This window comes from Phragmites australis, chromosome 15, assembly GCF_958298935.1.
Source record: "Phragmites australis chromosome 15, lpPhrAust1.1, whole genome shotgun sequence".
Classification (NCBI taxonomy): Eukaryota; Viridiplantae; Streptophyta; class Magnoliopsida; order Poales; family Poaceae; genus Phragmites; species Phragmites australis.
In genome coordinates, this window is record NC_084935.1 from 28,375,428 (window position 1) to 28,389,821 (window position 14,394).

Below are 14,394 nucleotides of genomic sequence, written 5' to 3' on the forward strand. Positions count from 1 at the left end.
TTGTAATAACTGTGTGCACTAGTTTTTTTTTTCTGGACTAGTGCAGTAATATGCAAAGAATCCATTGATGTTTTTCCAGGTTTGACATCTCACGGCTGCACTTAGGCCAAATCTGGCCACCCCACGACCTCCCTTCCCTGATCTAGGGTTCTTAGGGTTCCGTGCTCACCCGACAGCAGCCCCTTAGAACCTAAGGGCTGCCCAATTTGAAAGTTTAATCAAATTATAATATATGTCTTAAAAAAATATAATCCGTATGAATCTAACATCATCTCTAATCATATTCTTTTCATTTTATTCTTTTCTTATTTTCGTTCTAATTTTTATACCCTTTATTTTTCATCTTCAACCGCTTCATTCGAAGGTAGACGAGCGGTCTCCCGGCTGCGCCGTAATGCGGGCGAGTGGCCGCGGAGGAGGGAACTCGCCGTCCAGTTCTGCTGCTGCTGCGGCCTGCGGTGGTGGCTTCGTCTGTTTCGGCGAGCGCAAGTGACGCGATGCGGAGGGTCGAGTTATGCGGCGGCGTGGAGCGGCTCGACCGGGCGTGGGCTCGGGGAGGAGGAGTCGCGGCGCCTCGAAACCCTTTCCCCGAGCGCCTGGGCTTGGCGGCTTCCGTGGAGGCTCCATCCTAGGCAAATCTTCTCCAGGTACTGTGAGTGGGTCAAGATTATGAAATTACCTGTTGACATTACAGCAACGGGTCAACATTTTCGACTTGCTTGTTCATCTTCCACCGATGGATTGTTCGTGAATCCTCACTGCACTTTATGTTACGAGGTTGAGATGTTTCTAGCTTTTTAATATGCACTTGAGCAAGGATCGTAGGAGCAACTGAGATTTGTTCCAAACCCATGACTAACTTCCTTCCATAAAAAACTCACCCTTGTCTCCATTTTGACTAATGAGCAACAGAGCAAATGATATTTCACATCGCCATATGTGGGAAGAATTCAGGGATTTGCATAACCGGGAAGAATGGGCAGGCATTCTCTATATATCACTGAGACCGTGCTAGAAATGTGAGTATGAACATTATCAGCAAGGTAGGCCGGTGCTAGAACTGGCACATGGTACTACGGTATGGAGTTATGAACAATAAACAGAGGGTAACACATTTTGTTGCTTGCACGTAACAGCACAAGTATGACATGTAAAAACTAATACTTATCCTCTGGATGACTCATCACCGAATACGGCAGATGAGAGCTAGAACTATGGGGCACCCTTTTGCGGGATTTGAGAGCTTTAGTTTCCTTTACAGCTAATATAATGTGCGTACAGATCATCAAAGTGGAATCCAACAGCACGACGGACACTTGTCCGATGGAATATCAGTGTGAGTTGATAGTGTCCATCGGTTGTTTTGGATGCTAGTGAAGAAACATGTGAAGTTTCCTAGTGTTATTTCACGCACGGCATCTATCGCTGTGCCTATTTAAGTCCCATTGCCCACTGGTGTTGCATTCCATTCTTGTAGAAGCAATTTAGGATTATTGAATCTGCTTTCTCACTCTTGACAATGTTGAACAATGAGACTCCTAGGCCTAAAGATCCTGAACTTGTTGAGAATCTTCTTCTTAATCTGTTAGATCCAAAGCGCAAAGGGTATGCACTGTCCGAGTTACGTAAGGTAATTTTGTTTCTCCTCTATACTGTCTAATTCATCACCTCCTATTCATTTGGCATAATATTTTTAAAATTAATTGGCACTCTGAGCTGTTTCATACTCAGATTGCTTATGATAGCACTGATATAGTCAGATATTGCTTTTTACCAAGTTTAGATGAAATTTTCAATAATCTATCTACTATGGATTGTGAGGTAATAATATATCATCCTTTTTTGATCAAGTAGTAAGCGAGCAACTTATTTGAGAATATTGGGATCACTTTAACATAAATGTGGAAATCGCGAGACACATATGTTTACTGAATGATTGGAAAATACAAAGATATAGTTTTTTTGTTTAAAAGGGACCAACTCTCTAATTCCACTATAAAGTACTATTTTATTAACCCACAAGCATCTGTTTATTGCTATTATATTAACGTCTGGAATTATATGAGAATTCTTCCTGATATGAAGAAATTCTATTCCCATCGGAATAAGTTGGAACATTTTTTTCTTTGAGGCAAAGTTGGACCAATTTAGATTGTGCATCTGTAGCAAAATAGTGGTTTTACCATTGGCACTACCTTTTTTCTTCCACATTTAATATGGATTTACTTATTGATCATAAAGTAAATATCATTCCTCAGTTTCATCATGTAACGTAAGCACTGTCTATTAAGTAGCTTTTAGGGATGAAGCCACATGTGGGAGCATGCTCTTCCTAATGCATTCAGAGATCATATATAAAAAAGGAACTTAGAAAGAAACGATTTACATAAAACTCCAATGTAAATGCTGTACATCTTTGGAATAAATATTATTCCATAAATCAAAGATAACTGAACTCACAATAACCACTTTACTCACCTAGTCACACCAAAAGGCTCCCTATTTTGTTGTACTAAAGACAACCCAAATGAATCAAACACCACATCAGGCTAAAGTTGAGTGCACATGATTGGTTTAAGCAAAATCAGAAGATGAATCAGTTACAGCTTACAAGGCATAACTTACTAAACAAATACTAAATAAAAGATACATGTTTCTTTTCTCCAAGAGCCAATGATGACAAAAAAAATCCACAGGTTTAAATAGTTCATCACAACAAGTAAAATCGTGTGGATCAGCCATTAGCTTATTACATATTACATAACTTTACAAATGTCAATCTTATAATCACAAATTCGCACTTAAAAAACCACTACTGTACTGGCTTAGAAAATGTGAATGGTGTACTGCTATTGCAGTAAAGACAATTATGTAACGTAAATTTGATTGCATCCAAAGTCACACATAGACAAATTCCATTCACACAGTAAACCTCCTATTGTATACAATAAAGACAATCCTAAATACACAGAACACCGTATCATTCAAAAAGCCGGAGCACACAACGTTCTAAAAGGTGTATAAAAGCTAAAACAAATGATAACTTCTTACAGAAACAAACCCAAAAGTAAAGGAAAAATATAAGCATGTATTTACTTCTTACCCTATAAGAACAAGGGGAAAAGGGTGGAAGAGTCTTTAAATAGACCACAGAATTGAACACCGATAGCCTTCTTTTACTTGTTGTGCCTATTTGAATTGGAAGATCTGCCATCTTCCTTACACACCCCGCTCGTCCCCTGTGGCCTCGCCTCTGTCTCCTTCTATGGCAAGAGGCAACGAAGGTTGCAACGCCCTGGTGCAGGCGGCGAAGGACATTATGATGACGCCGGTGGAGCAGCTTGTGCTCAATCTGTGCAGCCCTGAGTTGCGTGGAAATGCCCTTGTTGAGCTCTCCAAGGTCTCTCTTGTGCCTTCTCCTCCACACCTGCAGATTATTCACCCACGTGAGGAATTTTTTTGCCTTTTTGATCTCTAGTGAGGTTTCTTGCCAGGAGTTCTTGTTGCGACTGTGGTAAAAGTTCGCATTTTGTGATGCTGTGTGATTTCTCCGGATAGGATGGTTTAGTTTTAATGATTGGGTGTGGGAGTTAGCGTGCAACTGTGGCTATTAAACACCATTCCTTTTAGATCGGATTGGTTCTTGATGTGCGAAGAGTGTACCTTTTGACGTCTTGGATTTTATCATGAGGATCCATGGTTATATTGGGCGATTTAGTTCCATTCTTTAATTGTTTCTGCTTGCCCCACATGGAAATCATGATAGTTTAGTTTTTTTTGGCATGTGTCTTAATTTTTGGTTCATAGCTGGAGTTATGGTGCATGTATCAGTTCATCAATGGATTTGGTTTGGCCTTGTTCCGAGCATAGTCACAAGGAACGAGGTCAATCTCGCGTTCTCCGACCCCAGGATGCCACCCCGAATCGAGGTCAAGGACGTACGTGGTCGGCGTCCCCATTCTGACAGGGTCATTGCCCGACGAATCCGACGTCAAGGGCGGCGGCGATGGTGGCAGCGGTGGCGGAGGGGGCTTCGGCTCCTGAGGAGGAGAGGAGGTGTGGGCGGCGGGAGGAGAGGAGGTGCGGGCACCGGGAGGAGATGAGGTGCGGGCGATGGGCGCTGGGGAGGGGTAGGCAGCAGGCGGTGGCGAGGGGCGGGCGTCGGGAGGAGAGGAGGTGCGGGCGACGGCTGGGAACAAGACCTCACCAGAAGAGAGAGGATCTGAGGGAGAGGATGAGCATGAGTCTAGCTAGGAGGAGTCCTCTCCCTTGGGTTCAGCTTGGTAGGCCTAGGGTGAGAGGTGGAGAGAGGGGATCCAATCAGCCAGCCCAGTAACCTGTTTATTGGATTTGGTTCGTAGGGAACTGTTGTGACCCTTGACCTGATGCTTCGTCCCGGGGCATCGATCCAGAATCCTTGGGATCACGTACCGCGAATTGTCGTCCCGAAGAGGTATACCCCCTTCGTACCCTATTTTTCTTAGGTGTCGACTTGCGTCCCTCGACCCCGTTTCTCGATCCAGTCGATCCGGATTTCTGGTGACTATGGTTCTGAGTTTATTGGAGGTGGATTGCAGTACACACATTAATTATTTATGTTTGTTACCATTGATTTCCGATACATTTTGATTCAACAACAGTGCCCATTTGATCTTTGTTCTTGGTCTTCTGGTGTAGAATGTGACATTATGTTTGATTGGGATTGAAAGAGTGTTCATCTTTTTTTTTTTTTTTACTAGTAGTAGATATTTATGTATGTTAAGGAGTAATATTTGTACTTTGAAAGGAGTTGGTGTGTTTGTAAGTAGAATTTTCGAGAATTTTATTTGATATCTTTTTGTTCAGATGTTGTCAGTTGTAGCTTATTGCAAATAATAATGATGGAAAAATCTTGAAGTGCTGGTGATGCATTGCATCTACTGGGCAGCATTTCAGTTGCAATTCAAGAGTTTGTTCTCAGAATGGATGTTGTTTATATATGAAATGCCTTAAGTAACTTAGTTTAGATTTTGTTCTTGTTGATAGTGAATACCCCATTCACTTGAATGAGCTGCTATTGTCCTTTTACTGTTTATTGTTGATCCAGTTATGTGTTTGAGCTGCTTTGAATTCGTAAAAAATATATTATTTTCTATTTATGCATGGTAAAATGCTGAATGCCTGAGTTACATACTGTTATTGCAAAATTACTTTCTAAGCTGCTAAGGGTATGAACTCAATCCAAAGTGAACTGTTAGTCCTTCTGAAGCCGATCATTCAGTAATGGTGCGGATCTAAATAATAGTTGACTGCATGTTCAGTCATTAGCATGCCTCAGAATTGACGAAGGCAAAAAAATTGGTATGTAATGTTATTTGTTGCAACTATTTTTCAGAAAAGGGAGACGTTAAAGGATTTGGCTCCACTGCTGTGGCACTCTTTTGGCTGTATGTTTGTTCTGGTCCAGGTATGTGGTAACCCCTGTGCTTTTCTGTGCTTACATTTAGTATAAGCAAGCTTGAATAGGAGCTTCGAGCATAGTCTATCGGTTATGTTGTGTTTCCATGGTCAGTCTGTTCAGTCAACTATTTTTGATCCTTCAATCATCATGGAGTTGATGGCTGTATCATTGATTGTTAATATATGTTCTTGAAGTTTAAACTGATCTTCTAGTGAAGTTTCAGACAGATTTTGATCTCACTTGGTATGTTTGGCTACTTGAAAACACAAACAGGAAATTATATCAGTCTACCCTGCACTTTCACCCCCAACATTATCAGCAAGCGCATCAAGCCGAGCCTGCAATGCACTCGCACTTCTTCAGGTACTGTTTTAGGAAAAAATGGGGATAATAGCAGAAATTTGGCTGCTAGTCACAACCATCCCATGCCATTCTGTGCTGCACATGATATTTTTCTTCTGTTTGCTGTCAATCATTAAGCTTTCAACATTAAATTTTGTATCGTATCTTTTGTTTACACACTCTTCTAAAATTGTTGCAGTCTGTTGCATCACACCCTGAGACCAGGGCCCCTTTTCTAAAAGGTACTGGCTAATGAACATGACTCTTTGTATGTCAAAACTCAGAGTAAATTTCACAAAACTACAACTATTTGCACCTAACTATCACAAAACTACAACTTCTGGAACGAGTTTCACAAAACTACAAGTACTTGTGCCCCTAGTAACATAGCTACATTTTTTGCACAAAAATACAACTATTTGGCGCAAAAATAGTTGTAGTTTTGTGAAACGCAAAAATGTAGTTTTGTGCAAAAAATGTAGTTTTGTGTTACTAGGAGCACAAGTACTTGTAGTTTTGTGAAACTCATTCCAGAAGTTGTAGTTTTGTGATATTTAGGTGCAAATAGTTGTAGTTTTGTGAAATTTACTCAAACTCAAATGATTGAAGGTGTGCTTTGTTAGTTGTCCTCTATTCTCTCTCAAGGTTTTCCGACATTATTATATAATGGTTGACATATTACAGGTTTGGTTTGTGGCTAGCTACTATTGTCAAAAGTCTGAAGTATTATGGATTATTCACTAATGAAATTTGTGTTTTCTCGATACGTTGCCGTTAGTTATTCACTTCTCCCTCCTTTTTCATGCTTTGTTTTTGTAGCTCTAATTCCCCTGTACTTGTACCCAATCTTGGACACTGTCAGCAAGGCCCGACCTTTTGAGTACCTGCGTCTCACAAGCCTTAGTGTCATTGGTGCTCTTGTTAAGGTAATTTATACTTCAAACTTTAGAGGACTGAGAAGGTTTGTCACATTGCCTCCAACACTAGAGTAAAGAAAATGGATCTGTTTCACTAAACATGCAATGCAATCATCAATGAAGATTCATGTTCATATTCCACAGCTTCTTTAGCTGGCCATGAAATTTTTAAGGAGGCAACCATCTTTGGTTCATGCAGAGTAAATGATAACTAACTCTAACTTTAAAAGGCATGTTTATTGTAAATCTTTAATGTCTCCTCCCTTCTATCTTGAATGATTTGTCATGCTGCTAGCAGAATGCACTGAACCCAACTAGTTTACCATGGAATTAGCTGATAACAATTCAGTGCTGATATCAACCTTTCCACGACAAGATTAGTTCTGATTTTTTGTCCATCACCACCACCACCACTTGTATCTATTCTGTAATTCAATGCCAGGAAAATTGGAGAACTCAGTAAGACTAATTAATATGAACTTGAGTGATTGAAGGTTCTATTTTATGCTTATGGAACTGTTGATCCAGGCAGGAGGCCAAATTCATGACACATCTAAAGAAACAAACGTTGAAAAGAATAAGTTCCTTTTTGTGCATTTGCTACTTATATCAACTGATGTGAGTCAGAATAATTCTCCATGTTGACACATGGCATTTGCTGGAGCACATCAGAAATTCAATAATTTGCTGATGGAAAGTACAAAACCGTGGTAATTTTCCAGAACCACACCCATTAAAAAATTATGGAAAGGTAGGAGGAAGAAAAAGTTTTATTTACCATTGGATTGGAGTCTGAATTGATCTGGATGCCCTTGGGCTAGAACCACTCTTGGTGATATTTGTTGTGGGGTTCAATTTGGGTATCCGACAAGTTTCAAGCCAAGGGGAAATGAGACTTTTTGTGCCTCTTCTCTATCCTAAAAATCATAATAATTAATATTTATTGGTCATACTGTGTTCTAGCAAATGAGTTTGATTTTATAGCGCCCATCAAAGAATTACCAGTTTTAGAGTGTGCTCCAGCAAATACCACATTTGTTGCAGTGCCCCAGAACCAATTTTCCCGATATTAAATCTCCCAGGGGAAAAAGCAATTCCACTCCTAAGAGTGGTTGCTCCCATCTGGTTGGGACATATGGAATGTTCCAAAAATCTATAAAAAATTTAATGTCGGATTATGCTCACTTGAAAATCTGTGTGGACCTATGGTCGTATGTTTACATTAAGAAAAAAATGGGGCAAAAATGTATAAAAAGCCTTGTAAGCTGTGATTTATAAAAGGTGCACATGACAACATGGCCAACATGCAAGGATTGTTTAAGGATTACTGGAACATTTGTCATGCTTCTTTTAGTGCGAACATTTGTCATGTTAACTGGTATAATAGGAGCAGTTACGCTAACAGAGGTAAATTCATGTCAAGATCCATTTGTTGTTTATGTCAAATACTAATTCTGCAAATGAGAACGAAGCTTCTTTTCCTTGTGATACATGCAGGTAGATGATACTGAAGTTATCAATTTTCTGGTGCAAAGTGGAGTCACTCCTCTGTGTTTGCGAATCATGGAGATGGGCAATGAGCTCTCGAAAACAGTATGTCATCATCTTTTGCGTGAAATATCATCATCTTTTGTCTCTGCTCAGTCATGGAATATCATGTTATTGTATTCTTTAGTATGCTTGGCCGTCTTAAGTTTGCGTAGAAGACAATCTTCAATCACCTAACATTAGTTCACAGTCTCCATGGGTCGTCACATTTTGACATGCTGTATATAATTAAGTCTTTGTTAATTGAGATTATTCTTCATCAGTGTCCACCCACTTGCTTTTGTTTGTTATCAGCCATGTGTTGCTCAGATCTTGATTATTTTGCATGGTACTGTATGATACCCTCATTCAACATATCATATATTTTATACGTTGTTTCAGTGAGGTAGACTACTAGTCACCGTATGTCCTGGAATGTAGCCAAACAGGTCATCAGTCATCTTCAGACCCAGACTAGGCTTTTCTCAGATAACGATAAAACTACCTTACAACTTATAAGCATAAAATGAGGCTTATGAAAGAAGCTTCAGGAATTGTTCAGTAATGTTGTTCCAGTAAATGTATCTTATGCTACTAATTTTACTAGCAAATGTATCTGCCATCCAAGTTCTATATATTTTCGTTTGAGGAGAACAGTAGGAGAGGACTCCTAATAAATTGGTTGACAGATAAATGCTGCTGGCCTCTTTGTAACATCTCTTCTGCATAAACCACAAGAAGTTGAGCCATCAGGAGCCTAGGTCCACAACTAATCTGATAACCATTGCTTTGATTCACTAATCAGTCAAATGTATATGCAGGCATCCACTTTCATTGTCCAAAAGATTCTGCTAGATGATATTGGGTTACAGTACGCTTGTGCCACTGCAGACCGTTTCTTCTCTGTATCCAGTGTTTTAGCAACCATGGTAATTTCACTGGCTGATCAGCCTTCCACCAGGGTGCTGAAGCACGTCCTCCGCTGTTACCTCAGGCTGACGGATGATCCCAGGTATGTGCTGCCATTTGCATATCAGGAATTACTTTACATACATATTTCTTCCAAGGCGACGGCGTTTGATTTCTTCACCTCTAATGCAGGGCCCGTATTGCACTGCAAATTAGCCTTCCTGAGGTTCTGAAAGATGGGACATTCTACAACTGCCTTAGGGTGAGTCTTGCTCCCAATTGGCCAATTGATCAGCCGCCACTAATCAATCATTGCTCCACTAGCTACACTAGATCGAAGGTTCCAATCAAATACTAACTATATTTTCTTACTAAAAATACAGGAGGACCCTGCTGCAATGCAGTGCCTCCAACGACTTTTGAACAATTTGTTTGGTGGAAGCGTGGGTGGAGCACCTCATCCAGGCCCAGGTCATGCGCCAGGTGGAAGCCCGGGTGGAGCCTCCCAGGCAGGCCCAAGTTGCGCACCAGGGATATAAACCCATCCGGTTGCTGCGATTCACTACAACAATGTGATATCTTTTTGCGAATTGCGGCTAGTGGAAGACCCTGCGCGTGTCTTGAATAAAGCATTATGGTGTGGTTTACCATTTCAATAATGTGTTGTAATAATAAGCACTGCAAAGGTTTGCAGTGCCTGCAACAGTACTTCTTTCATCTTCTTTGACATTTCGAACACCTAAAATAAAGCAAAATAAACTAGGGAAATAACCTTTTATATGAAGCTCCTCATCTGATGCATCGGTTTCTAGTTCTTTTATATGCTTTAATATGATTACATGTGCGGAGCATACCGGAGAGTTTGTTATATTTTTGCAGGATAAATTTGAAATGTGTGGCCTGAGAAGCCGATGATGATCTGCTGCTGACCGGCTTTGCTAGCCAGTGCTAGTGCAAAATAAATAAATAACGAGGAGTATCATATTGCTTTGACTTGGCTTGGACTGAGTTTTTCTCGCTTGTTACAAGCAGCCTGACAGAAAAATGGTGTGTTGGAATTGTCGATTCCTGATGCAGTACTGGGAAATTCCGTGGTCGTGGCGCGTGGCCATGAATGTTGACATTCTTCGTACAATTAGCCGCTGTTGCTTCTGCCATTCTCTCGCACATGTTTCTTCTTTTGGAACACGCCCGTGCACATGTTGACGACCGTGAAAAATTGGCGGCTGCATTTGCTGCGTGCATAGAGCCCACATTTCTGTGTTGTTTTGTATAGCAGATGAACTCAATCACAAGCAGATGAATTTAGAACAACTTGTCATTGAAACAGAGCCCATTGGTCTCTTGGTCTCCTAGGCAAAACTAAGCACCTGATGAATTTACATGAAATCTTCAATTTCTTCATCCTGACGGGCTATAAATTTTGAAACAAACTTTAATCTCCTTTGCAAAAAGGATACAAAAGCTAAATAATAATAATGCAAATAGCAGCAAAGTGTCACTCATGCTTTTTAGTGGTGGTTAGTAGTAGTAGAACACAACAAATTCAGTGAAAAAATTGATTATATTTTCCAAAATTGATCAACGTTTGATAATATATCTGAAGTTGATCATCTTTTGATCATATATCTAAATTCAATTGTCACCAGAGATTTTAATTTCGTTTTATAATTTTTTTCGTTCACCAAATGACCGAAATTCGCGAAATTTTAATCCCTGTTGTCACTGTCAGAACTGAAGAGCCTTCCCTTCCTTTCTTCAGACGTCTCCATATTATTGCCGAAACCCGTCTCTTTCCTCCCCCGTCGCTCGCCTCCCGCAGATCAAAGCCCTAGCGAACCCCTCCCCCCTCGCGGTCGGCTGACCAGCCATGGCTTCCTCCGCCCTCGGAGCTCAGGTACGCACAGCCCCCCCCCCCCCCCCCCCGCGCGATGTGCCTGTCCTTTGCCTCCGCGCAGCGCTGATTGATTAAGATTCGTCCACTTTGGTGCCCTGCAGGTGGCCGCGGCCTCGGTCCCGATCGGCTTGGATGGTTTGTTCAAGGGTTCTTCGCTCAAGGTGCGTGGCATGGATGGTTGGGGTGCGTACTGAGGCTAAAAGCTTGCTCCCCTTTTCGGGGGGTTCGTTGAGGAATCCCGTGGCTGGGTCTGCGTTGGCACTGTAGAAAAGTGATTCAGAGAGGCGGAAGTTTTACATTTCGCTACTCTTGGAATAGTAGTGATGATATAAAAGTTGGAAGTGAAATGCATGCCACGGGTGGCCTTCTTTTTGTTGCTAGAGACATCTGTAGTTCACTGGAATTGGCTGGAATTTCATCTAAAAAAACATATAAAAAACATCTTGGCTGGAAATTTTCAGTGATACTTTTTGTTTGATTTAACAATCGTACCCGGATTACCTACCAGACTGTTATTTAGCGAGCTAGCTTATTTAGGTACTAAAGAGTTTGTACAGAGTGCGGATTTTTAGTTGTTTTCTGTAATTGCCACTTGTGGATGAAGTAGCTGGTTCCTGCTGAGTTCTCTTTCACACAAACATACTATTTATTCATATCATTTGGGAAGGGTATTGAGCATAACTCAGGACAGAAACTGCTTCATTTTCTCCCAGACCATGCCTAGGACTTTGGGAGATTTTATGGGAGTATGGAGGATGGACATTATAGGCACACATGTAGCATCGCAATATTCCTGCCTAAGTGGGTTGCGGGTGATGGATTTCCTGCATTTTCGTGCTCCTTATACTTGATGTTGTATGATATTAGCCTTACAGGATTCACTTATTATTCAGGGTAACAGTAATCTAAACTTCCGTAACAAACCATGGATTGGAAAGACATTAACTTGGGAGAACGAGACCCAGCAATCACGGCATTTGAACAAGGTCTTCTGCATGTCCGTTCAACAAGCAAGCAAAAGCAAAGTTGTTGTTCAACCTGTTGACTTGGAGAATGCAAAGGAGCCACCACTCAACTTATACAAACCAAAGGAACCTTATACAGCCACAATTGTCTCAGTTGAGAGGCTTGTAGGCCCTAAAGCTCCTGGTGAAACATGCCACATTGTCATTGATCATGGTGGCAACGTTCCATACTGGGAAGGACAAAGTTATGGTGTCATTCCTCCAGTGAGTATTTCCTCCCTATTCATTCTCAGCATACTGAAACACTTCTATATTTTCCTCCTGTGTGGATTTTACCATGTTTTGTCTTCTACTTGTCTGCAAGTCAATATTGATCACTTGGTTGTCTGTGGTTCCAGATTTCGATCCTTTTTTTGTCATATTCAAATGATGATTCTTTATTGGTCAGTGGGCCCATCTTTGCTATAAATAAGTTAATTCTTCAAATATACGATGTTGCCATGTCACAAAAACTATGGTTCTGAATTTGTAAACAATGCACTCAGAATTTCCGTTTCCTTGATTGCTGATGATGTGGCAACTGATGTTAAAAATGGCTTGTAACTCCCATGTGAAAAATAGCTGGCAAAATTCCAGCTCACTTGCTGTCAACAAGACAGATGAAACATATAACCAACCCTATTCTAGAAAGATCAGGAGCTAAAGAACACCCTAAATAAAATTTCCTTTGGTACACATCATCTGCTATTGCCTTGTGTATTTCGCTGCATCCAATACATTTGTTGCTCACACAGCCTCTTGTGTATTTCGCTGCTAGGGAGAGAATCCGAAGAAACCTGGATCCCCAAATACTGTTAGACTCTATTCTATTGCCTCTACTAGGTACGGTGATTCTTTTGATGGAAGGACAGCGAGCTTGTGTGTTCGCCGTGCTGTTTATTATGATCCTGAAACTGGAAAGGAAGAGCCCTCAAAGAAAGGTATCTGCAGTAACTTCCTGTGTGACTCAAAACCAGGGGACAAAGTTCAGATCACAGGTATGGAATTTATCTCGTTTGGTATGTAAAATGCATTCTCATGTGTCCAATAATAAGTGGTAGCCTCTAACTTCAAAATAAGCCTTTTTTTTAAGTTCACTTGTTGTACCATATTATTACTGAAATGTTTTTGATAGGGTCACATGTAGAGGGTATATTTCTGTGATTGTTTAGTTTTTGTTAGTCTCATGCCATCTGCTGGATATTCCTCCCTTTAGCATCTCGTAATGGTTTCTTCTCATGCTCAGGTCCCTCAGGCAAAATTATGCTTCTTCCTGAGGATGATTCAAATGCAACTCATATCATGATTGCTACCGGCACAGGCATTGCTCCTTACCGTGGCTACCTACGTCGTATGTTCATGGAAGATGTCCCAACTTTCAAATTCGGTGGTCTGGCTTGGCTCTTCCTTGGTGTTGCTAACTCTGACAGCCTTCTCTACGATGAAGAGTTCACAAACTACCTTCAGCAGTATCCAGACAATTTCAGGTTTTGAGAGTTCATCATGCTTTAACATCTCATTTCATTCTATTCTAATGATATAGTTGAGAAAGCTACAGTCTAGTGCTGTGTTGATTGGACCATGTTGGCCACTTACTTCCATAATGCATAACTCAAAGAGCTGGTTGTCGTTGATGTCTGGCTGCAGTAAAGCTGAACGGTTCTTGTGTGAATTGACCCATGTTTCGGTGACATTGCAGGTATGACAAAGCACTAAGCAGGGAACAGAAGAACAAGAATGGTGGCAAGATGTACGTGCAGGACAAGATTGAGGAGTACAGCGATGAAATCTTTAAGCTCTTGGATGGCGGTGCGCACATTTACTTTTGTGGTCTGAAGGGGATGATGCCGGGGATCCAGGACACACTCAAGAGGGTGGCTGAGCAAAGAGGTGAGAGTTGGGACCAGAAGTTGTCACAGCTAAAAAAGAATAAGCAATGGCACGTGGAGGTTTACTAGGCTATGAAATGCCGATGATTGTTATTGTTTCGCGACGAGATAAAAAACTGGACAGATAATTGGATGATTCTCGTTGCGATGTATAATTGTGGACTTTATTCATAAGCTTCTGCTTCAAATGGTGGTGAATAAAACAAAACACATGTTTTTGAATCGGCATTACTATTAACTGGAGTACTACCAGCTTTTCTTGTTCATTTCAAATGAGTTAAGTTGTTTTTAAGGGTATCTCTCCTTGCTGCATGGATATTTCTGTTAAAGAATATAGAGTCATTATCTATTACGCATAGATTAGGTTACTAGAGTTTTTATCATGTACTCCTCATCAGGATTCGAAAATTCAATCATCACCGAAATTCACTACGAATTTCCAAATTTTAAATTCGCTCAAAATTTACTC

At 40.8% G+C, this 14,394-nt stretch overlaps 2 protein-coding genes across 6 annotated transcripts; both read left to right on the plus strand.

The window, feature by feature from the left end:
* Window positions 1-326: 326 nt before the first annotated feature.
* Window positions 327-9,919, plus strand: LOC133892849 (uncharacterized). 5 transcript variants are annotated; one of them, XM_062333817.1, is made up of 10 exons: window positions 328-647; window positions 1,590-1,630; window positions 5,375-5,446; window positions 5,714-5,803; window positions 5,982-6,024; window positions 6,602-6,708; window positions 8,197-8,292; window positions 9,048-9,238; window positions 9,328-9,397; window positions 9,519-9,919. In XM_062333817.1, exons 1-10 carry the CDS (start codon window positions 515-517, stop codon window positions 9,672-9,674), a joined length of 999 nt encoding a protein of 332 aa, XP_062189801.1. In that variant the 5' UTR covers window positions 328-514; the 3' UTR covers window positions 9,675-9,919. The 5 variants fall into 5 exon arrangements, with proteins under 5 accessions (XP_062189804.1, XP_062189801.1, XP_062189803.1 ...); XM_062333819.1 differs by having other exon boundaries at window positions 502-1,630; XM_062333821.1 differs by lacking the exon at window positions 1,590-1,630 and having other exon boundaries at window positions 508-647.
* A 959-nt stretch (window positions 9,920-10,878) lies between these two features.
* On the plus strand, window positions 10,879-14,147 carry LOC133892824 (ferredoxin--NADP reductase, embryo isozyme, chloroplastic-like). Its single transcript, XM_062333788.1, has 6 exons — window positions 10,879-11,032; window positions 11,134-11,193; window positions 11,926-12,261; window positions 12,815-13,034; window positions 13,283-13,523; window positions 13,736-14,147. Exons 1-6 carry the CDS (start codon window positions 11,006-11,008, stop codon window positions 13,992-13,994), a joined length of 1,143 nt encoding a protein of 380 aa, XP_062189772.1. The 5' UTR covers window positions 10,879-11,005; the 3' UTR covers window positions 13,995-14,147.
* The last annotated feature ends 247 nt before the right edge of the window (window positions 14,148-14,394 follow it).